The sequence below is a fragment of the Pristiophorus japonicus genome, chromosome 10 (genome assembly GCF_044704955.1).
Source record: "Pristiophorus japonicus isolate sPriJap1 chromosome 10, sPriJap1.hap1, whole genome shotgun sequence".
Lineage (NCBI taxonomy): Eukaryota > Metazoa > Chordata > Chondrichthyes > Pristiophoridae > Pristiophorus > Pristiophorus japonicus.
The window spans coordinates 104014937-104038911 of record NC_091986.1 but is presented as its reverse complement, the minus strand read 5'-3'; the positions used below and the strand labels follow the sequence as shown (position 1 = coordinate 104038911).

General features: G+C 44.2%; 1 protein-coding gene across 1 annotated transcript in view; it reads left to right on the top strand.

The window, feature by feature from the left end:
- panx1a (pannexin 1a) overlaps positions 1–23975 on the top strand; it is a 54231-nt gene that overhangs the window by 12172 nt on the left and 18084 nt on the right. Inside the window, exon 2 of the mRNA XM_070891465.1 lies at positions 2373–2509. Coding sequence (XP_070747566.1) covers positions 2373–2509 — 137 coding nt within the window. The remainder of the gene's footprint in view (positions 1–2372; positions 2510–23975) is intronic.

Below are 23975 nucleotides of genomic sequence, written 5' to 3'. Positions count from 1 at the left end.
CCCTCCCCTGATGAGTCATCCCCCCCCCCCCAACAGTACCCAAAGCAGTGTATCTGTTTTGCAGGGGGATGACCACAGGGGACCCCTGCACTACCTTCCTTGCACTGCTCTTCCTGCTGGTCTTCCATTCCCTATCTGGCTGTAGATCCTTTCCCTGCGGTACGACCAACTCGCTACACGTGCTACTCATGTCATTCTCAGTATCGTGGATGCTCCAGAGTGAATCCACCCTCAGCTCCAACTCCGCAACGCGGTCTGTCAGAAGCTAGAGGCGGATACACTTCCCGCACACGTAGTCGTCAGGATCACTGGTGTCGTCCCTGGGTTCCTACATGGTACAGGAGGAGCATAACACGTGACTGAGCTGTCCTGCCATGACTTAACCCTTAGATAAGCAACAACAATGCTAAAGTTTACTCACTGTTATAGAAGAGAAAAAAGAAAAACTACTCACCAATCACCAGCCAATCACTTACCCCGTTGGCTGTGACGTCACCTTTCTGTTTCTTTCTACTTTTTTGCCTTCTCCCTGTAGCTGCACAAGTACCTCCGACGCTGCTCCCGACTGCCGCCGACGCTGGGCCCCGGACTCCCTGCTGTGCCTTTTATAGGCCTCTCCACGCACCACGTACTGATCCCACCTCCCCCAGAACCGGTTCCAATGTCCCAGGAATTTGAATCCCTCCCTTCTGCACCACTCCTCAAGCCATGTATTCATCTGAGCTATCCTGCAATTCCTACTCTGACTAGCACGTGGCACTGGTAGCAATCCTGAGATTACTACCTCTTTTGAGGTCCTACTTTTTAATTTAATTCCTAGCTCCCTAAATTCATCTTGTCGGACCTCATCCTGTTTTTTACCTATATTGTTGGTACCTATATGCACCACGACAACTGGCTGTTCACCCTCCTGCTCCAAAATGTCCTGCAACTGCTCCAAGACATCCTTGACCCTTCCACCAGGGAGACAACATACCATCCTGGAGTCTAGATTGCGACTGCAGAAACGTCTATCTATTCCCCTTACAATAGAATCCCCTACCACTATAGCTCTCCCACTCTTTTTCCTGGCTTCCTGTGCAGCAGAGCCACCCACGGTGCCATGGACTTGGCTGCTGCTGCCTTCCCCTGATTCGTCCTCTTTTCCCTGCCCCCCCCCCCCCCAACAATACCCCAAACAGTGTATCTGTTTTGGAGGGGGATGACCACAGGGGACCTCTGCACTACCTTCCTTTCACTTCTCTTCCTATTGGTCATCCATTCCCTATCTGTCTGTTACATTTACCTGCGGTCTGACCAACTCACTAAACGTGCTATTCACAATATCCTCAGCATCGCGGATGCTGCAGAGTGAATCCACCCGCAGCTCCAGTACTTGCCGCATTGCGGTCTGTCAGGAGCTGCAGCAGGACACACTTCCCACACATGCAGTCGTCAGGGACACTGGAAGCGTCCCTGAGCTCCCACATAGCACAGGAGGAGCATAACATGTGTCCGAGCTCCCCTGCCATGACTTAACCCCTAGATTAACTTAATTTGGCAACAACAATGATAAAGGTCACCTACTGATAAAGAAAAGAAAAACTACTCACCAATCACTTACCCCCTTGGCTATGACGTCACCTTTCGATTTCTTTCTACTTCTTTGTTTACCTTCTGCCTCTGCAGCTGCACCAGCTAGCCTCACGAACTGCTGCCCGAACTCCCGCCTCTGCGACGCTGCTCCTCGATTCCCCAGACTCGTGCTGGGCCTTTTATAGGCTTCACACACTGCCGCCCGAACTCCCGCCTCTCCGACGCTCTCCTCGACTCCCTGGACTCGTGCTGGGCCTTTTATAGGCTTCACAAACTGCCGCCCGAACTCCTGCCTCTTCGACGCTGCTTCTCGACTCCCCGGACTCGAGCTGGGCTTTTTATAGGCCTCACGAGCTGCCACCTGATGGATTTATTGAGAGTGATTTTGTTGTTTTATTCCGAATGCAGAATATAATGTAATTAGGGCAAGTGATTTCTAAGGCAACTTCCCCAATGAAAGCGCAAGATGCATTCGCTGTGCTATGCTAGGCTGCCACTTTCATTTAAATTCTAATTTTAAATAGTGTTGGTAAACTGAATGCTTGTCAACTGTAAGGCCAGCTATTACAATAACCTCCCTCAAACATTAGGCGATTGCGAAAAGGACACATGCAGGCATGTTGAAACAGGCTGTTAATTAAAATAAAACTGCTGATCAGGGGAACAACTGGGTGGATCTGACTCAATATTAGTGTCACCTGTAACTGCCCATGGCATTGACATTTGCTGCATCAAACCACTTGTCTCCATTATAATTTTCAATGACTTTAAATTATCTTTTTGTTCTTCCGTAACAGGTACCCAAATTAGTTGCTTTTCCCCGAGTTCTTTTTCTTGGCGACAAGCAGCTTATGTGGATGCCTACTGCTGGGCCTCGCTCCATCGGCCTTTACCAAAGTATGATGCAGAAAGAATACCATTGTGGCTTCATAAGGTAAAAACAGTTTCAGAAAGCTTTCCTTTCTAATTTTCTATTATTTTTATAATGGCTATTGTGAACAGACTATGTACAATAAATGTCTTGATGAGAAACCCTAATGCTATTATGCATATGGAAAAGACGTTTTCATTTAGTAAGTGAAATGTATCTACTAAATGTTTGTAGGATGTTCAATGGGGTATCAAAAGTGGTGCTTTATTTTATGTTAGGTTGCTACATCTTATTCTCAGAGGTCTCTGTCTTAATGTTAAACCCAAAATTGAGTTCAAGAGTTAAAGGTCAAAACCTCTGGTATTGAGTGGGGACATAAGAAAAGTCAAGGGTATGAAAAGGTCACTTGGCCCATCAAAGCTCACCCCTCTATTACTCCAACTCTTATTATAACATCCAGCTACATTTTGAATATTCCACGTGACCTTGGGGTCGATACTTTTCAACTTTTCCTCTACAGAATACCCATTTCTCTGAATGCAAAGGTTAGGAAAACTAGACAGAACCCGTTTTGCCACCATTTACATTGCCCTGGGATTTCAGGGGCTTTCCTTGGGTTTGTAGTTAGGCCGTCACCTGCAGTAGATGCAGAACCAACAATCACATTCTAATGAGAGAGGAAGGGTGTTCCTTGCCTCCACTTCATTTTCCTGCTGTAAGTTTCCTATTGCCTGTCCCTGATACCCACTGATCAGAGGGACCTTGGAGGTACTGGGGACAGGCTGAAGGTCGGGTAAATGGCTGTTTAGCATTTAAAATCTCTTCTCTTTTCACCCCCCCCCCCACCCCACCACACTGGCAAGATGTTGACTAGTAATTTGATGAGAAATCCTAATGCTATTATGCATATGGAAAAGGCGCTTTCATTTAGTAAGTGAAATGTACCCACGTGAAGACTGGCAGCTGAATTGTCCCAATCTTGGAGACGTAATACACAGCTGCAAGACTGAGACCTGTTGCTGTGCTTCAATTTTCTGCCTTTTCTTTCAAATAAGCCTCTGCTAGGGAGTACAGGGGTGCCCTGAGTCCTGATAATGGCCCAGAACAGGAAATCCTGGCGCTCCTAGTTCTGGATAAGTTGAGCACACTTTGGACATATAACTCCTGTCCAATGTCAGGGCAGGATAGAGCGGGAGTCTCTTCCCTTTTTATTTCTTTACTACTTTGCCTGCAAGATTATGCCACATAATTTTCATTCTTTGAGTAAAGAATTTCTTGCATTTTACCAATTCATTTTTATATACTTTGGTCCTACTTTCCTTGCCTAACTTGGTCATATTCTGCATTACCTTATGCATACTATTTATTATTTTACAAACTTTGATAAGGCTCTGCTTTAACTATCTTTCTCAACTGTAAAGTCTGATTTTTCTCACGCTTAACCAGTTAAATCTTGGATAATTCTTGTTCTTCTCTACCATCTCCAATGTATGTGTATGTTCATTCTGGTGTGGTTGAATGCAGTATGACCAGTGTATTGTAAAGCCTCAGCATAATGGCTGGAGTCTTGGGGCCCGAATTTCTGGAGAAAGTTTTTTGGGGTGGCCTTGGAGCATAACAAGATAAGAAATAGGAACAGGCATAGGCCATGTGGCCATTCAAGCATGCTCCGCCATTCAGTAAGATCATGGCTGATCTTTTACCTCAACTCCACCTCCTGCACTATCCCTCGATTCCTTTAATATCCAAAAATCTATCGATCTCTGTTTTGAAGCTCATAGTGTCAGTTGTCGCTCTCGCCTCTGAGTCAAAATATTGTGGGTTGAAGTCCCACTCCAGGGACTTGAGCACAAAATAAATCTAGGCTTATACTCCATTGCACTGTCAGAAGTGCCGTTCTTCTGATGAGACATTTAAACCGACGCCCCGTCTGCTCTCCCAAGTGGACGTAACGGGCCGGATTTTCGGCTTCCGGGGTTTTGCGGCGAAAACGGTAATGATACGAGAAATTAACCGTTTTCTTGCACTATCATTTTTAGCCCAAACTTTTGGCCTTTAAGTGTGGGGCACATCGGTAAGGGAGGCGTTGCACAAGCATTCATGGCGCAAACCACGAGCTTCGGCAACTTTAGTCCGGGGCTGGGAGCGCTGCGAGAGAGGCCTTGGGAGGGGGAAAAACAAACAAACACAAAAATTCCAAAAACATTTACAAGACCCTTATCTATCGAATTGCTGCAAAAAATAATTAAAAGCTAAAATCTTTAACTTATCTTTTTCATATTTACCGCTGCTGGCAGGGCTGCACCGACAGGTTTGACCTGTTGCTATTCTGGCCGCAGCATACGGGTCGAGTGTGTGCCAAAACCCGGACGCAAACGCAATCCGAGTCATTGCATGTCAGCGCACCGCTCCTTGGCGGTACTTGAAAGCGCCGCCGCAAACAGGTACCCGGGGATCCCGCCCAGGCTTTGCGACCAGGTTTTCGCTGCGGAGGGTCAAATTGCGACGAAAACCCAGTTGCAGATTTCGCGAAAATCCGGCCCAACAGATCCCATGACATTATTTCAAAGAAGAGCAGTGGAGTTATCCCCGTGTGCTGGCCAATATTTATCCATCAATCAACGTCACTTAAAACAATGATTATCCAGTCATTAGCACATTGCTGCTTGTGGGAACTTGCTTGCACGTTTCCTACATACAGCGGTGACTACACTCCAAAAGTACTTCATTGGTTGTAAAGTGCTTTGAGACGTCCGGTTGTCGTGAAAGGCACTATATAAATCCAATTCATTCTTTTTTCTTTTTTGAATAAACTAATGACTGAGCATCCACAGCCTTCTGGAGAATTGCAAAAATTCACAACCCTTGTGAAGAAATTTCTCCTTGTCTCAATCCTAAATGGCCGACCCTTTATTCTGATATTGTGACCCCTAGTTCTAGACTGTCCAGCCAAGTGAAGCATCCTTCTTTCATCTACCCTGTCAAACCCTAAAAGAATTTTAAACGTTTCAAGAAATCACCTTTCATTCTTCTAAATTCTAGAGAATATAGGTCTAGTCATCTCAATCTCTCCTCATGGGTCAGTCAATCTCCCTCCTCCACCCCCCCCTCCCCCCCCATCCCAGGATTCAGACTGGTGAACCTTCGTTGCACTCCCTCTAAGGCAATTAAGGAGACCAAAACAGTACAAAGTACTGCAGGTGCGGTCTCGCCACAGCCCTATATAATTGCAGCAATACTTCTTTACTCTTGTATTCCAATCCTTTTATAATAAAGGCTAACATTCCATTTACTTTCCTAATTGCTTGCTCTACCTGCATGTTAACTTTGTGATTTGTATACAAGGACACCCAGGTCCCTCTGAATACCAACATTTCCCAAACTCTCACCATTTAAAAGATATTCTGCTTTTTTATTTTTCCTACCAAAGTTGTTTATGGGCCCCCAAACAGTAGTGGTAATTAGGTCACAGTATAAATCAGGAAATCAGAGGTGCATGTAACAAAGGTAATACAATAATCATGGTGGATTTTAATCTACATATAGATTTGGCAAACCAAATTTGCAGTAATAATGTAGAGGATGAATTCATTGATGTGTACAAGATGGTTTTCTAGATCAACATGTTGAAGAACCAACTAAAGAACATGCTATTTTAGATCTGGTATTGTGCAATGAGAAAGCGTTAATTAATAACCTTGTAGCAAAGGGGCCCTTGGGGAAGAGTGACCATAATATGATAGAATTTTACATTAGGTTTGAAAGTGAATTAGTTAAATCCAAAACTAGGGTCTTAATTCTAAGCAAAGGAAACTACGTAGGTATGAGGGGAGAGTTGGCTCCGGTAAACTGAGAAACTACACTAAAAAGTATGATGGTAGACAAGCAATGGCTAGCATTTAAAGAATTAATACATAATTTTACAAAAATATACATTCATTTAAGGCACAGAAACCCCACCAAGAAAAGTGGTCCAAGCATGGCTAACGCAAAGTTAAAGATAGATCAAAGGAAAAGGCTTCTAATGTTGCCAGAAAGAGCAGTAAACCTGAGGATTGGGAGGATTTTAGAATTAAGCAAAGGAGGACCAAGAAATTGAGGAAGAAAAGGAAAATAGAATAAGAGAGTAAATAAGCAAGAGACATAAAAACAGACTGTAAAAGCTTCTCTAGGTATGTGAAAAGAAAAAGAATAGCAAAAGATAATGTGGGTTCCCTGCAGGCTGAGGCAGGAGAAATTATAATGGGGAATAAGGGAATGGCAGAGAAATTAAACAACATACTTTGTGTCTGACTTCACGGAAGAAGACACACAATATCTCCCAGAAATAGTGGAGCACCAAGGGTCAAGCAAGAACGAGGAACTGAAAGAAATGAGTATTCGTAAAATAATAGTACTGGAGAAATTAATGGGACTGAGAGCCAATAAATCCCTGGGACCTGATGGCCTATATTCTAGGGTTTTGAAAGAGATGGCTATAGAGCTAGTGGATACATTGGCTGCCATCTTCCAAGGTTCCATAGATTCTGGAATCATTCCCACAGATTGAAAGGTAGCTAATGTAACCCCACGACTCTACCTGCCACCTGCCTCTCTCTCTCTCTCTCTCCCCCTCCCCGCCTGGTTGGGAGGACTCCGCGGCTCGGTTGGACAATATGGGCAATTGAAGAACAACGTGGTCCCACTTCTGGCGGGAGGTGTTGGGGGCGGTGTCCAGAAGACGCAGGCGCAGAAGGAAGTGAAACGTGTTAGTACAAATTCCGTGTTGACTCTGCCCAAGTATATTATGATTTTTACCACGTCCCTCAATAGATTCGAGCATTTTCCCTACTACTGATGTCTGGCAAACTGGTCTATAGATCACTTTTTTATCTGTTCCTTTTTTTGAATAGTGGAGTTACATTTCCTACCTTTCAATCTGCAGGGACCTTTCTAGAAGCTCGCGAATTCTGGAAGATTAAAACCAATGCACCCACTATCTCTGTAGCAATCTCATTTAAAACCATAAGATATAGGCCATCAGGTCCTGGGGATTTGTTGGCTTTTAGTCCCATTAATTTCTCTAATACTATTTCTTTACTAATACTAATTTCTCTTAAGTTCCTCATTCTCAGTAGACCCTTGGTTCCCCATTATTTCCAGAATTTGGTTGTGGCTTCCTCCATAAAGACAGATACAAAGTATTTGTTTAATGTCTCTGCCATTTCATTGTTCCCCATTATAATATCTTCTGCCCTGCCTGTAAAGGACCCTTGTTTACTTTTGCTAATCTCTTCCTTTTTACATGCCCATAGAAGCTTTTACAATCTGTTTTTATGTCTCTTGATAGTTTAATCTCATTCTATTTTCTCTATATCAATTTCTTGTTCATCCTATGCTGAATTCTAAAATCCTCACAATCCTTAAGCTTGCTTCTCTTTTTGGCTGCATTATAAGCCTCTTTCTTTAATCTAACACTATCTTTAACTTCTCTCGTTAGCCACAGTTGGACCACTTCCTGTGAGATTTTTATTCCCTAAGGGAATGTATATTCGCTGCGAATTAAAAATCTTGTAAATGTTTGCAATTGTTTATCTACTGTCATATCTTTTAATCTAGTTTCCCAACCTAGCTTTGCCAACTCATCTGTCATACCTACGTAGTTTGCTTTGTTCAGATTTAAGACACTAGTTTCGGAATTAACTAAATCGCACTCAAACTCAAAATAAAATTCTATCATTATGATCACCGCTCCCCAGAAGCTCGTTGGTACAAGATTATTAATTAATCCTGTCTCATTGCACAATAGTAGATATAATAAAGCCTGTTCCCTAGTTGATTCCTTGACATACTGCTCAAGAACACTATCTTGAATACATTCCATGAACCTGTCCTCTACACTATTACTGCAAATTTGGTTTGCTCAGTCTATATGAAAATGAAAGTCCCCCATGATTATTGTATTACCTTTATTACATGCACCTCAAATTTTCTGAATTATACTGTGCCTGACACTATTAACTACTGTTAGGGGGCTTATAAAGTACCCCCATCAGTGTTTTCTGCCTCTTGTTGTTTTTTAGCTCCACCCAAAGTGATTCTATAAGATCCTTTCTCTCTACTGCCTTTATCCCATCCTTTATTATCGGGGTATACCCCTCCTTTTCCATTCTGCCATCTCTTCTAAAAGTCAAGTATCCTGGAATATTTAGTTCCTAACCTTAGTCACTCTGCAACCACTTCTCCATAATGGCTATGAGATCAAACCCATCTATTTCTATCTGTGCTGTTAATTCATCTATCTTGTTGTGAATGCTTTGCGCATTCAGATATAGTGCCGATAGCTTTAATTTTTTTCTATTTTTCTCTGATATCACCTTTGTCATTCATGCCCCATTACCTTTATCTCTACTCTGCTCTACAGCCTTGAAATTTCTCTTTTCTAACTGCTTTTGAATTCACCCTCTCACCAGCCCCCCCCACCCCCTTAATAAGTTTAAAGCCCTATCTGCCGCCCTAGTTATTCAATTCACCAGGACACTGATCCCAGCCCAGTTTTAAGTGGCACGGAATAGCTCCCTCTTTCCCCAGCACTGGTGGAAGCTCGCTCTCTCTCTCTCTTTCTCTCTCTATCTCTCTCTCTCTCTCTCTCTCTCTCTCTCTCTCTCTCTCTCTCTCTCAAATTCTGGGGTCAGGAGCAATGTTCTCTCTTGGTTTTGCGGTTGCGCAGCTGTCTGCTGGTAACATGTCACCCAGGACTAGCTTTTCCAATGTTAATTTCGCGAACTGGAAATGGGCCCTGCAGCCAAAAATAAACTGGGGGAAAATTGATCAGGAGCATTGTGTACTGTTGGCAGATGCCCGTACTATTAAGTGGATGGAGGTAATTGGCATTGGCGTCCATTTGACTTTTAGAAGGGCTGGCCCAAAAAAGTAAAAAAAATATTGCCTCTGTAAATAGCACCTCCACGTCTCCCTCCAACTTCCCTTTGAGAAAACAGCTGATAGAGCTGTAATGGGGCAAGCATCTTCATTTCAAAGCTGGAGCAGACGAAGGACTGAAAATTGTTCATTTTATTCTGGCAGTCCTCCAACACCTATCTGTTTCATGTTCAGCCTTAAACTGACATTCTGTGAAGGCTATGTGATGAGTAAGGAAATTAATTAGGAAGCTCAAAGTGCACCAACAATACAGTCTCGGGTACAGCACTATCTGGTTTAATAGCAGAGTCCATCCCATCTTGAAATATTTGTTTTTACTCCACTATGACAAAGCACAATCACACTTCAATCAATTTTAGTTGTTGAAATTGACAGTGCTCACTAAAGTAAGTAACAGTACTAACCATGAATGAACAAGATTTTGACATCTTGAAATAATTACTTCATTTATATTGCAACACAAATGTTCATCTGTAGCTAACATGGTGGACTTGCAATGGAGTTTTCAAACCGATGCTCTAGAAATTGATCTCCATGATACCAACGCTTTGAACAAATCTTTTTTTGTTGACCAATGTGAAGCTTCAGCTGGTTTCAACTTAATATAGCAGCAATGTTCCCTCTAATTGTTTTTTCATGTGCGGTCCCTTTAGATTTGCTGCACGTGCGGTATTTCTTCCAGTGGCAGGAGCTGGTGAGCAGCCTGTGTGCGACCTCGTGATTGGTGCATGGCCGCGCACCTCAGGAGGAACATTGTATATCAGCAATATCTAATTTTGAGGATCACAGTATGTGATTGGCAAAATTAAACCTTATCTGTTAATATTTCAAAATAAAAGGTAGCAATTGTATTCCTGTTTAAGTCTGTATCGTGGATGACAATGTTAAAAACATACAAAATTCTTTGATCAAGGAGCTATTTAACTGCTCAGACTTCTTCCTTTTTCTCCTGACTTCTTAAAAACAAAGGTGGGTTTTTGCCAGTCCTTTATTGGAGCAATACCAAACTAATCCTGCTGCCCTGTATATTTATTCGCTTCAACTATTTAGTTACTCTTCCTCCATGTCTCAAGTATTCCTGGTGGCAAAGCATTCCATACAGCTTTTGATGTAAAGAAATTTCTTCTCTCTCTTATCACTCACTTACTCCTCTTTTTGTAGCTTTCTTATCAAGGTTAAAATATGACCCACATAGTCACTCCGTGAAAATTATACAATTATCTGATTAAATAACACTATTTCTTGTAGTTCTTCATTTTTGCATAATTTAAATTAGTGCTTTATTAGTCTATGTCTTCCAGCTAGGTTTACACCCAATGGGGTATTGAGAAGGGCACCTGACCCCATGTTTATTATCACCAACATGTGCATAATGGACATGAGCTCTGGGTGTAAAAAATACCCATCGTTGGCATCTCACTAGGAAATCGGGTGCTGCTGCAGGATTTAAAGGCAACAGCAGGTATAGGGCCAGATACTGTGATTATTTTTTGAGGCAGCATCATTATGTTTGAAAACTTGTCCGCAAGCACTTCAGGAGGACACGTATCTCTGATCTGGAGGAAGTGAGGCATGAAACAGCCTCTCTGAGACAAAGTACCATAGCCATTTTGTGCAAACTGCTCAACAAGGATGTTAGGCGGTAGTAACCAATGCGAATGCTATGAGCAATGTATCAGATACCCGGAGGAAATGCAGAAAGTCACATAATTTAACAAGCCAGACAATCCAATTAATCCAGTGTACTAAGCACCTATGACACACAGTTACCTCCCTCTCATACCATTCTGGCTGAAAAATCATGGGCAGCACACACCCGAATTTCTGGTATGGGCTGCTATTGACAAGGTTTCCTGTCGACAATGTGGACGTAAAATTACCCCTATAAGAGTGTTCTTCAAAGATGGTTGTAGTGCATTGCCAGGGGAGTATGAAGAAAAATCTTTATTGCCTTTGAACCCCTCCCTCTCCTTCCACCTTAAAGGTTGACCCGGTAATACTTGATTTTATTGGCTGTTAACCCGAAAATATTTCTGTTGCTGCTGATTGATGTAGTAAGCACAGATACAAGACTCTGCAACACAGAGGGCACTGCTTAAAAACTTTAAGCAGGTGGCACTATAAGAACACTGGAATCTGGGTTGATTTTCATCTTGATCTAATCAACTTTTAAAAATCGTCAACCATCTTGTGTAGTATTGCATATGCAGATTGCGTAATATGTTAAATTATACAGTATTAACAACGTTAGTGTATTCTTGATCCAAGGTCTTGGGTATTAAATTAAAAGATGAAGTTCTATATGATCAGTTTGGAGAAATGGATTTATTTACTACTTTGCAGCCACTTCAGCATCAAGCAATCCTAGGTTCCATAGAATCACAAAAGTTTACAGCACGGAAAGGGGCCATTTCGGCCTATCGTGTCCACGCCAGCCAACAAGAGGCTATCTAGCCTAATTCCACTTTCCAGCTCTAGGTCCGTAACCCTGCAGGTTACGACACTTCAGGTGCACATCCAAGTACTTTTTAAATGAGGTGAGGGTTTCTGCCTCTACCACCCTTTCAGGCAGCGAGTTCCAGACCTCCACAACCCTCTGCGTGAAGAAATTTCCCCTCAAATCCCCTCTAAACCTTTTACTAATTACTTTAAATTTATACCCCCTCTGCTAAGGGAAATGGGCCCTTTCTCTCCACTATCTCTAGGCCCCTCATAATTTTATACACCTCAATGAGGTCTCCCCTCAGCCTCCTCTGTTCCAAAGAAAACAAACCCAGCCTATCCAATCTGTCCTCATTGCTAAGATTCTCCTCCTGGCAACATCCTCGTAAATCTCCTCTGTACCCTCTCCAGTGCAATCACATCCTTCCTGTAATGCGGTGACCAGAACTACACGCAGTACTCCAGCTGTGGCCTAACCAGCGTTCAAGCATAACCCCCCTGGTCTTATATTCTGTGCCTCGGCTAATAAAGGCAAGCATTCCATATGCCTTATTAACCACCTTGGACACCTGGCCTGCTACCTTCAGGGATCTGTGGATATGCACTCCCAAGTCCCTTTTTTCCTCTGCACTTCTCAGTGTCCTACCATTTAATGTGTATTCCCTTTCCTTGTTAACCCTCCCCTAATGCATTACTTCACACTTCTCCGGATTAAATTTCATTTGCCACTGTTCTGCCCACCTGACCAGTTGATTGATAATATCTTCCTCAAGTCCTCAGCTTTCTTCTTCATTATCAACCACACAGCCGATTTTTGTATTATCTGCAAACTTCTTAATCATATCCCCCTATATTCAAGTCTAGATCACTGATGTTTACCACAAAAAGCAAGGGACCTAGTACTGAGCCTGCGGAACCCCACAGGAAACGTCCCTCCAGTCACAAAAACACCCATCAACCATTACCCTTTGCTTCCTGCCTCTGAGCCAATTTTGGATCCAACTTGCCACTTTGCCCTGGATCCCATGGGATTTTACTTTCATGACCAGTCTACCATGTGGAACCTTACCAAAAGCTTTGCTAAAATCCATATACACTACATCATACGCACTGCCCTCATCTACCCTCCTGGTTACCACCTCCAGAAAATTCAATCAAGTTAGTCAGACATGACCTTCCCTTAACAAATCCATGCTGACTGTCCCTGATTAATCTGTGTCTTTCTAAATGTAGATTTATCCTGTCCTTCAAGATTTTTTCCAATAATTTTCCCACTACTGAGGTTAGGCTGACTGGCCTGTAATTACTCGGTCTGTCCCTTTTCTCCCTTCTTAACCAAAGGTACCACATTAGCAGTCCTCCAGTCCTCTGGCACCACACCTGAAAGCCTGAGAGGATTGGAAAATGATGGTCAAAGCCTCTGCTATTTCCTCCTTTTTTTTTTTCTTCGCTGAACAGCCTGGGATATATTTCATCCAGGCCGTATCCACTTTCAAAGCTGCTAAACCCCTTAATATCACCTCTCTCACTATGTTGATTTCATCTAATATTTCACACTCCTCCTCCTCGATAGTAGTGCCTGCATCACCCCTCTCTTTCGTGAAAACAGATGTAAAGTATTCATTAAGAATCATACCCACATCTTTCGCCTCCACACACAGATTACCCTCATGGTCTCTAATAGGTCCTACCTTTCTTTAGTTATCCTCTTGCTCTTAATATATTTATAAAACATCTTTGGGTTTTCCTTGATTTTACTTGCCAATAATTTTTCATGCTCTCACTTTGCTTTCCTAATATTCCTTTTGATCTCATCCCTGGACTTTCTATACTCCTCTAGAGATTCTGCAGTATTTAGCCCTCGGTATCTGTCATAAGTTTCCCTTTTTTCTTTATCCTACCCTGTATGTCCCAAGACATCCAGGGGGCTCTAGATTTGTTAGTCCCTCCCTTTTTCTTTAATGGCACATATTTGGCCTGAACCCTGCAGATCATCTCCTTGAATGCCTCCCACTGCTCTAACACTGATTTACCTTCAAGTAGCTGTTTCCTGTCCACTATGGCCAAATCACCTCTCAGCTTAGCAAAGTTGGCTTTTCCCCAATTTAGAACTTTTATTCCTCATCTATCCTTGTCCTTTTCCATAAATACCTTAAATCTAACTCATTTATGGTCACTAGCACCTAAATGCTCTCCCACTGATACCCCTTGCACCTGCCCAGCTTCATTCCCTAAAATTAAATCCAGAACCGCTCCCTCCTGTGTTGGGCTTGCTGTATACTGACTAAAAAAGTTCTCTTGATTACATTTTAGGAATTCCACACCCTCTATACCCTTCACACTAATTTTGTCCCAGTTAATATTGGGATAGTTGAAATCCCCTATTATTACTGCCCTATAGTTTTTGCACTTCCTAGAAATGTACCTACATATTTGCTCTTCTATCCCCCTCTCGCTGTTTGGGGGTCTATAGTACACGCCCAGCAGTGTGATTGCTCCTTTTTTGTTTTTCAGTTCGACCCATATGATCGTTTGATCCCTCTCGCATATCATCCCTCCTCACAGCTGTAATAGTTTCTTTAGTCAACACCGTGACACCCCCCCTCCCTTTTTACCCTCTCTCTATCCCATCTGAAAACCTTGTAACCAGGAATGTTAAGTTGCCATATCTGGCCCTATTTTAGCCATGTCTCTGTAATAGCTATAATATCATACTCCCAAATATCTACATGTGCTCTCAGCTCATCTGCATTATTTGCTATACTCCTTGCATTGAAGTATATAGCATTTAGTACAGCCAGACCTCCTTGTTGACTGCTTTCTAGCACTTGTTTCTTCTGTCCTTCAAATTCATTTTCTACATTCCAGCTTTACTTCTCTCCCTACTGAATCTATTCTCGGGTTCCCATTCCCCTGCCAAGCTAGTTTAAACCCTCCCCAACAACACGAACAAACACCGCCCGCCCGCCCCCCCCCCCCCCCCCCCCCGCAAGGATTTTGGTCCCGGCTCTGTTGAGGTGCAACCCGTCTGGCTTGTACACGTCCCACCTCCCCCAGAAGTGATCCCAATGCCTCAGGAATCTAAAGCCCTCCCTCCTGCACCATCTCTCCTGCCATGCATTCATCTGCTCTATCCTCCTATTTCTGTACTCACGAGCTCATGGCACTGCGAGTAATCCGGAGATTACTACCTTTTGAGGTCCTGCTTTTTAATCTCTCTCCTAGCTCCCTAAACTCTGCCTGCAGGACCGCATCCCTCTTTCTACCTATGCCATTGGTCCTGATATGGACCATGACCTCTGGCTGTTCACCCTCTACCCCAGAATGCCCTGCAGCCGCTCGGTGACGTCCTTGACCCTGGCTCCAGGGAGGCCACATACCATCCTGGAGTCATGTCTGCGACCGCAGGAACACCGTCTGCTCCCCTTACTATTGAATCCCCTACCACGAAAGCTCTTCCATTCTTCTTCCTCTCCTCCCCCCCATCCTGCCAGCTGAGTCACCCGTGGTGCCATGGACTTGGTTCTGGCTGCACTTCCCAGAGGCACCATCAACCCCACTGGTACTCAGAAGAGAATACCAGTTGGAGAGTGATATGGACTTGGGGGACTCCTGTACTACCTGCCTAGTCCTCCTCTTCTGTCTGCTGGTCACCCACTCCCTCTCTGCCTGCACACTCTTAAGCTGCGGGGTGACCACCTCTAGAAATGTGCTATCCATGTTGCTCTCAGTCTCGCGAATGCACTGCAGTGACTCCAGCCGCTGCTCAAGCTCCAAAATGCGGAGCTCAATTTGGTACAGCTGGAGACACCTCCTGTACACATGGTCGTTCTGGCTGCGCGAAGCATCCAGGACTTCCCACATGCCACAGGATGTGCAATCCACAGGAGTGAGCTGCCCTGCCATCCCTCTAGTTAGACTTAATTATCAAGCAGAAATAAACTCTCAACCTTAGCAAAACACCCCCCGCCGCTACTCAGCAAACAGCTGATTTAATTCATTACGTTTTTTTAGATAATAAATATCACATTTATTTAATTGCAGCTCCTAACTTATACCAATGCTCAAGGTTTTAAAAAAAGAGAAATACTCACCAATCAACTGGCCAATCGCTTACCAGCTTGGCTGAGACGTCACACTTCCATTTCGATTCTTTTTACTTTTTGTCTCTTACTCTTGTCGCTGCTGCAGATTGCTCCTCCCGATCTCCAGCTCTCCTGCGATACCGCCGCCTTTTCAAGCTCCGCGTCCAGTCAGGTCTCGTGATGCTTGCTCCTCCCTTTCCCGAGGTTAAGTATAGCGTGAGCTAATAGCAGCCTCAATGATGATCAGCCTTAATCCCAGCTTTATAGGAGTACCCCCTACTGCACCAGTGAGAATCTTAGACAATGACTGAGACTGCCAGTTGGCACTGTAGGTTTTTGCAGTGGACCTGTGCCCACTGGGAACTGGTGCTCTGAAATTACATTCAGATACTGCTGTATGAACATTTCAAGCATTTGTCTGAAATTCCTCTCCTATTTTAACTGAGAGATTTACCTGTTTAAAATCAATAGGTTAGTGCCTCCACTAATGTAGCTGAGAGGAATTTCAGAACGGCGCATTGTGTTCATAACACCAGTAATCTACAGCTTAATTTCAGTATAAGGCTGCACATGCTATTTTCAGTGAGGACTGTCTGACTAACAGACTACAGAATTTTATCCCATTAAGTTCGATTGTGTTCAAACTCTAGTTCCCAGAAGTTGAAAGACTGTGTTCCAGTAGCGTCTAGTAAAATATTGCTGATCTTTGATTTGTAATTATTTTATGGCATGTTTCACATTGCACTGTGAACTATGGGATATTTTCAATCTTAAAAGTGAAATCTGCGCTCTGCATTTTTTTCCGAGTTGGCTTTAATTTTAAATATATGTACAGAATTCTTCAATCTAAAACAGATCAAATCCCTGTAGGTTTTCCTCCTCTTTCCCACCCCCATAGGAATGGTAATGTCTCACTATTGAAATTTTTCTGTGCTGTAGTGGAGGAATAATTGGAGTGCTCAGGTCATGTGATCAAGGTGGAACTATTCTATTATGTAACAAATTATGACCTGTCTGAGTGACACTAATTAAACCACTGATTAATCAGATGTATCATTTGTTTGGAAAGTATGTTAAGTGAACTGTAATAATTCCTAGATCTTAATTTGCTTGGATATTTAAATGCAGCACAGTCCATCACGACACTTTGGAGGTGAAGTTGAACTTCGGTGGTAGCATCAAATGAGCAGCAGTGAGTCGGCAGTCAGTTTTATATCCCGCACGATTCGGCAAGTTGTGAAATGATTGCCAATTTTTTAGCGATGATTTGCGCTACTGCTGGAGTCCAATTTCACCACCTCCTATCTTCTAATGTAATTGCTAAGATTGTAGCAAAACATGAGTAAGCCTGAGAGGAAACCTCTACCGGGAGAACAAAAGCCACTCCTACCTGTGTTAATTACATGCCTTGGGTTGTAGCGTCATTGTTCATGCAGTATTGAGGAGTCGTTTGTTGAATTGGGGCAAGTTTCCAAATCCTTTGTTTTTGTTCAATAAAGCAAACGGATAATATTCAAAGGAAATCTGGCGAACAAGTCGAAATGGTGTCCTGACCTTAACGATTGTACTAGTTGAAGGTTGTTGTGCACATTTGTCCAATATTACCGTCCAGCACACACCACATTATGATGCTTGGTTTCCACCAGGTGGGAAGGCAGTTAAAATGAGGGCAGTTACTTGCCCCCTTTGATCCTCCTACCTTCAAGCCATATCTTGATGTCAACCTGCTCTTTTAAGCAGGCAAGCGGGATACCCACAGGACGCCAATGGAGTCATTCTTTAATTATGCAGACCGGGCATGTAATAATTTAATCCGGACCCGGTTTGCCATTTTCGTTGGCAGCCCAAGTGGGGGAGCAGTAATGGCTTCTGGCCAGTCATGTCAGGAGGTGGCTTGTGGACCAAAAGAGGTACATGCAGGTAAGTAATTAAATTCAATTTTTGGTCTCCTCGTTGGCCTGGTTGGAATCGGGCAGGTCAGCGAGAAAATCTATTGTAATGAGACTGGGTCGTTCAGATCGGCCATGCCTCCATGTCCCCGGAGTTGCTGCCTGTTTCACAGCTCGTGTGCACCGCCCTGCCCTGCCCCGCCCCACCTCCATTAAAATCAGGAGCTCTGTCTCCACTGTATTTCTGGCAAATTACAGTGGTGGAGCAGAACAGCTCTGAGGCAATTGCTGACCATAGTTTCCTCTGTCAGCACTGTTTCTGCTTCTCCCAGAAATGTGTGCGCACAATGCTATTAATGCCAGTTGAGCATTTTTTAGCAGCATTCCTGCTGGTGCTTTGGATTGGTTACTTGGTTATATGTTCCCCTTAATCCACCCTACCGAACACACTGAACATCCAGGAAAGTTGTCCATTCCTACTAGAGCACCTTTTAAACAAACGAGCAAAATTTGTAACATTCATTGAGCAAACTGTCCGTGGTCTAGGAAGAATCTGTTGCCAGATTTTCCAGTCTTTTGCGCTCCGTTTTTCTCCCCGGAGTGGTGGCAGTGAGGTTTTCTGGGCGGGCGGTCAGCCTCCAGCGGGGGATTTCGGGGCCGGTTTTGCGGCAATGCAGAGCAGCATCGCCGGACGAGCTGTACCTGTGTGCAACGCCCCTGGTTGTGACACCAGTGTGGTTTGTGACTGATGCCTGACCTGTATGCCCCGCAGTGAATGCCTGGGAAATCGGGTGAGGAACCTATACCGACTGCAGAGAGGTACGTAATGCAATGCTAAGGTAAGTGTGTCTGTTTTTTCTGAATTTTTTTTTGTGATTTATGTTGTGGTGGCGTGGGCTATGTATTGGGAATGATTTTTGTGGGGGGGTTTTTCTTCTCCCCAGGCGTCTCTGGAAGCACTCCCGGCCTGGCTCTCTAGCTGGGGATTTTCCCATGCTAAAGCCCAAAAGAGGTGTACAATGCCACCCTTAGTGCTGCACCCTAGACTTGGGGCCCAACTGCCCAATTTTGATGACTGAGACGCAAACTATTCCCAGGCTCAAACTTTACCGCCCTGCTGCTATTACTGCCCCGAAATCTTCAATGCCGAAAATCCAACCCCCTGGTCTCTGCTGCTTTGAAGATTCACTTGTGTTATCCTTTTAAATTGACTAAAAACTCGATGGGATGATGACAATCATCATCACTTACCTCTGTGAACTACTAAAGTTTGTCATAGTTAAAACAGGCCATATTAATAACTGCCCACAATCATGAATTGCCCAGAGCTATGAACAGAGCATAACTTAACATTTTAAGATAATTGGCAAAAGAATTTTAGTAGAGATGAGGAAATCATTTTTTACATAGCGAGTTTTTTCCTTCGGCAGTCCCCCGGAGTCGAGGATGACTTGCTTCCACACTTATGAGTTCTAAGGTGACTAATGAGTTCTATGCGGGATCTACAGACCTCTGTCACAGGTGGGGCAGGTGGTGGTTGAAGGGACGGGTGGGTGGGGTGCTTGGTTTGTCGTACGCTCCTTCTGCTGTTTGTACTTGGATTTTGTGTGCCCCCGACGAAGAAACCTGGTGTTCGGTGTCTTCTCGAATGCTTCTACACTTTGCGCGGTCTTGGGCCAGGGATTACCAAGAGTCAGTGGGTGTGTTACATTTTTTCAAGGAGGCTTTGAGGGCGTCCTTGAAGCATTTTCTCTGCCCTCCTGGGACTCACCTGCCAGAGCTCTGAGTAGCGTGCTTGTTTCGGGAGTCTTGTATCAGGCATGTGGACAATGTGGTCCGTCCATCAGAGCTCGTTGAGCGTGATCAATACCTCCATGCTGGGGATGTTGGTCTGAGAGAGCACTGACGTTGGTACACCTATCCTACCGATGGATTTGCAGGATTTTGCGGAGGCAGCATTGGTGGTACTTCTCCAGTGCTTTGAGGTGCCTACTGCATATTGTCCATGTCTTTGAAGCATATAGAAGGGCGGGTATCACTACTGCTGTGTCGACCATGAGTTGGTGCCGGACTTGAGATCTTGGTCTTCAAACACACTTTTCCTCAGGTGACTGTAGGCTACACTGGCACACTGAAGGCGGTGTTGGATTTCGTTATCAATGTCTGGCCTCACTGACCGAAGGCTCCCAAGGTATGGAAAGTGGTTCATGTTGTCCAAGGTCTCATCATGGATCTTGATAATTGGGGAGCAGTACTGTGTGGCGGGGTCAGGTTGGTAGAGAACCTTTGTCTTACGGATGTTTAATGTAAGGTCCAGTCTCGTACGCTTCAGTGAAGGTGTTGAAAATGGTTTGGAGGTCAGCCTCGGAGTGTACGCAAATGCAAGCGTCATCTGCATATTGTAATTCAATGACCGAGGTTGGAACAACATTTGTTCTGGACTGGAGCTGATGAAGATTGAACATTTTCCCGTTAGTCCTGTAGATTAGTTCCACTCCAGGTTTGTTAAATGTGAGATGTAGTATTGCAGTGAGAAAGATTGGGAAGAGTGTTGGTGCAATGAAACAGCCTTGTTTCACTCCGGCCTGCACTTTTATTGGGTCCGTGCTGGGACTGTTGGTAAGGATCACGGCTTGCATGGTTTTCTAGACCAATATGTTGAGGAACCAACTAGGGGGAAGGCCATCTTAGACTGGGTGTTGTGTAATGAGAGAGGATTAATTAGCAATCTCATTGTGCGAGGCCCCTTGGGGAAGAGTGACCATAATATGGTGGAATTCTGCATTAGGATGGATAATGAAACAGTAAATTCAGAGACCATGGTCCAGAACTTAAAGAAGGGTAACTTTGAAGGTATGAGGCGTGAATTGGCTAGGATAGATTGGCGAATGATACTTAGGGGGTTGACTGTGGATGGGCAATGGCAGACATTTAGAGACCGCATGGATGAATTACAACAATTGTACATTCCTGTCTGGCGTAAAAATAAAAAAGGAAAGGTGGCTCAACCGTGGCTATCAAGGGAAATCAGGGATAGTATTAAAGCCAAGGAAGTGGCATACAAATTGGCCAGAAATGGCAGCGAACCTGGGGACTGGGAGAAATTTAGAACTCAGCAGAGGAGGACAAAGGGTTTGATTAGGGCAGGGAAAATGAAGTACGAGAAGAAGCTTGCAGGGAACATTAAGGCGGATTGCAAAAGTTTCTATAGGTATGTAAAGAGAAAAAGGTTAGTAAAGACAAACGTAGGTCCCCTGCAGTCAGAAGTCATAACGGGGAACAAAGAAATGGCAGACCAATTGAACAAGTACTTTGGTTCGGTATTCACTAAGGAGGATACAAACAACCTTCCGGATATAAAAGGGGTCAGAGGGTCCAGTAAGGAGGGGGAACTGAGGGAAATCCTTATTAGTCGGGAAATTGTGTTGGGGAAATTGATGGGATTGAAGGCCGATAAATCCCCAGGGCCTGATGGACTGCATCCCAGAGTACTTAAGGAGGTGGCCTTGGAAATAGTGGATGCATTGACAGTCATTTTCCAACATTCCATTGACTCTGGATCAGTTCCTATGGAGTGCAGGGTAGCCAATGTAACCCCACTTTTTAAAAAAGGAGGGAGAGAGAAAACAGGGAATTATAGACCGGTCAGCCTGACCTCAGTAGTGGGTAAAATGATGGAATCAATTATTAAGGATGTCATAGCAGTGCATCTGGAAAATGGTGACATAATGGGTCCAAGTCAGCATGGATTTGTGAAAGGGAAATCATGCTTGACAAATCTTCTGGAATTTTTTGAGGATGTTTTCAGTAAAGTGGACAAAGGAGAACCAATTGATGTGGTATATTTGGACTTTCAGAAGGCTTTCGACAAGGTCCCACACAAGAGATTAATGTGCAAAGTTAAAGCACATGGGATTGGGGGTAGTGTGCTGACGTGGATTGAGAACTGGTTGTCAGACAGGAAGCAAAGAGTAGGAGTAAACGGGTACTTTTCAGAATGGCAGGCAGTGACTAGTGGGGTGCCGCAAGGTTCTGTGCTGGGGCCCCAGCTGTTTACATTGTACATTAATGATTTAGACGAGGGGATTAAATGCAGTATCTCCAAATTTGCGGATGACACTAAGTTGGGTGGCAGTGTGAGCTGCGAGGAGGATGCTATTAGGCTGCAGAGTGACTTGGATAGGTTAGGTGAGTGGGCAAATGCATGGCAGATGAAGTATAATGTGGATAAATGTGAGGTTATCCACTTTGGTGGTAAAAACAGAGACAGACTATTATCTGAATGGTGACAGATTAGGAAAAGGGAAGGTGCAACGAGACCTGGGTGTCATGGTACATCAGTCATTGAAGGTTAGCATGCAGATACAGCAGGCGGTTAAGAAAGCAAATGGCATGTTGGCCTTCATAGCGAGGGGATTTGAATACAGGGGCAGGGAGGTGTTGCTACAGTTGTACAGGGCCTTGGTGAGGCCACACCTGGAGTATTGTGTACAGTTTTGGTCTCCTAACTTGAGGAAGGACATTCTTGCTATTGAGGGAGTGCAGCGAAGATTCACCAGACTGATTCCCGGGATGGCGGGACTGACCTATCAAGAAAGACTGGATCAACTGGGCTTGTATTCACTGGAGTTCAGAAGAATGAGAGGGGACCTCATGGAAACGTTTAAAATTCTGACTGGTTTAGATAGGTTAGATGCAGGAAGAATGTTCCCAATGTTGGGGAAGTCCAGAACCAGGGGTCACAGTCTGAGGATAAGGGGTAAGCCATTTAGGACCGAGATGAGGAGAAACTTCTTCACCCAGAGAGTGGTGAACCTGTGGAATTCTCTACCACAGAAAGTAGTTGAGGCCAATTCACTAAATATATTCAAAAGGGAGTTAGATGAAGTCCTTACTACTCGGGGGATCAAGGGTTATGGCGAGAAAGCAGGAAGGGGGTACTGAAGTTTCATGTTCAGCCATGAACTCATTGAATGGCGGTGCAGGCTAGAAGGGCTGAATGGCCTGCTCCTGCACCTATTTTCTGTCATCGTGGAGCATGCGGAGGATGGTGACAAATTTTTGAGGACAGCCGAATTTGAGAAGGACACTCCATAATTCCTCTCGGTTGACAGAGTCAAAGGCCTTTGTGAGGTCAAAGAAAACCATGTATAGAGGTTGATGCTGCTCCCTACATTTTTCTTGAATTTGTCGCGCACTGAAGATCCTGTTCATTGTGCCTCTTAGTGGGCGGAATCCGCATTGTGATTCTGGGAGGAGCTCTTCAGCCACTGGAAGGACTTGTCTCCTTTCTTGAAGATTGTCACGATTACGGCATCTCTGAAATTCCCTGGCATGCTCTCCTCCTTCCAGATAAGAGAGATGAGGTCATGGATTTGCACTGAGTACTTCTCTGCCATGCTTTAGTACTTTGTCAGGGATTCCATCTGCTCAGGAAGTCTTGTTTTTTTTCAGCTGTCGGATAGGCTTTTCAACCTCATGCTGGGCTGGGATTGTGCCGAGATAGTGGTTATGGTAAGGAGTCAAGGACACTTGCGTCAAAGACAGAGTCTTGGTTAAGGAGGTCTTCGAAGGAGGCGGGCACTGACTGCCTCTCTGACTTTGATGAGCACCTCTTTGTTCTTAGCTCTCAGTGGGATAGGTCTTGGGGTGCTTGGGCCATAGATGGCCTTGACTGCGCTGAAGAATCCACGCACATCATGATTGTTGGTTAGTTGCTGGATCTCCTGCACTTGTTCCACCCATCATCTGTTCTTTAGGTCACGTGTTTTTTGTTGAACTTCAGTCTTCAGTTGTCTGTAGATCTATTTTCTTTTGAGTTACGATGTTGTTTCCAATTCAAGAATACCTTGTGCTTACAATTTATTAGCTCCTGGATCTTGTCATTCTCATCAAACCAGTCTTGATGTTTTCTGGTAGAGTCTCTTCACTGGTGCTAATTATGATGGACTTGAGGGCAGACCAGACACTATGGACACTCTGCGGCTCTGGTTCATTGGGAGTTGTCAGGTTGGCCATGAGGCATTGACTGAATCGGGCTTTCTTTGCAGGGTCTTTGAATGCTTCGGTATTGATTTTTTTGCAGCAGCGTTTCTGTTTTGCCGCTGCCATTTTAAGGCTAGGTTGAAGGAAATAACAGAGTGGATTAGGCGTTGGTCAGATCAACAGTCGTCGGTTCCTGTCATGGCGCGG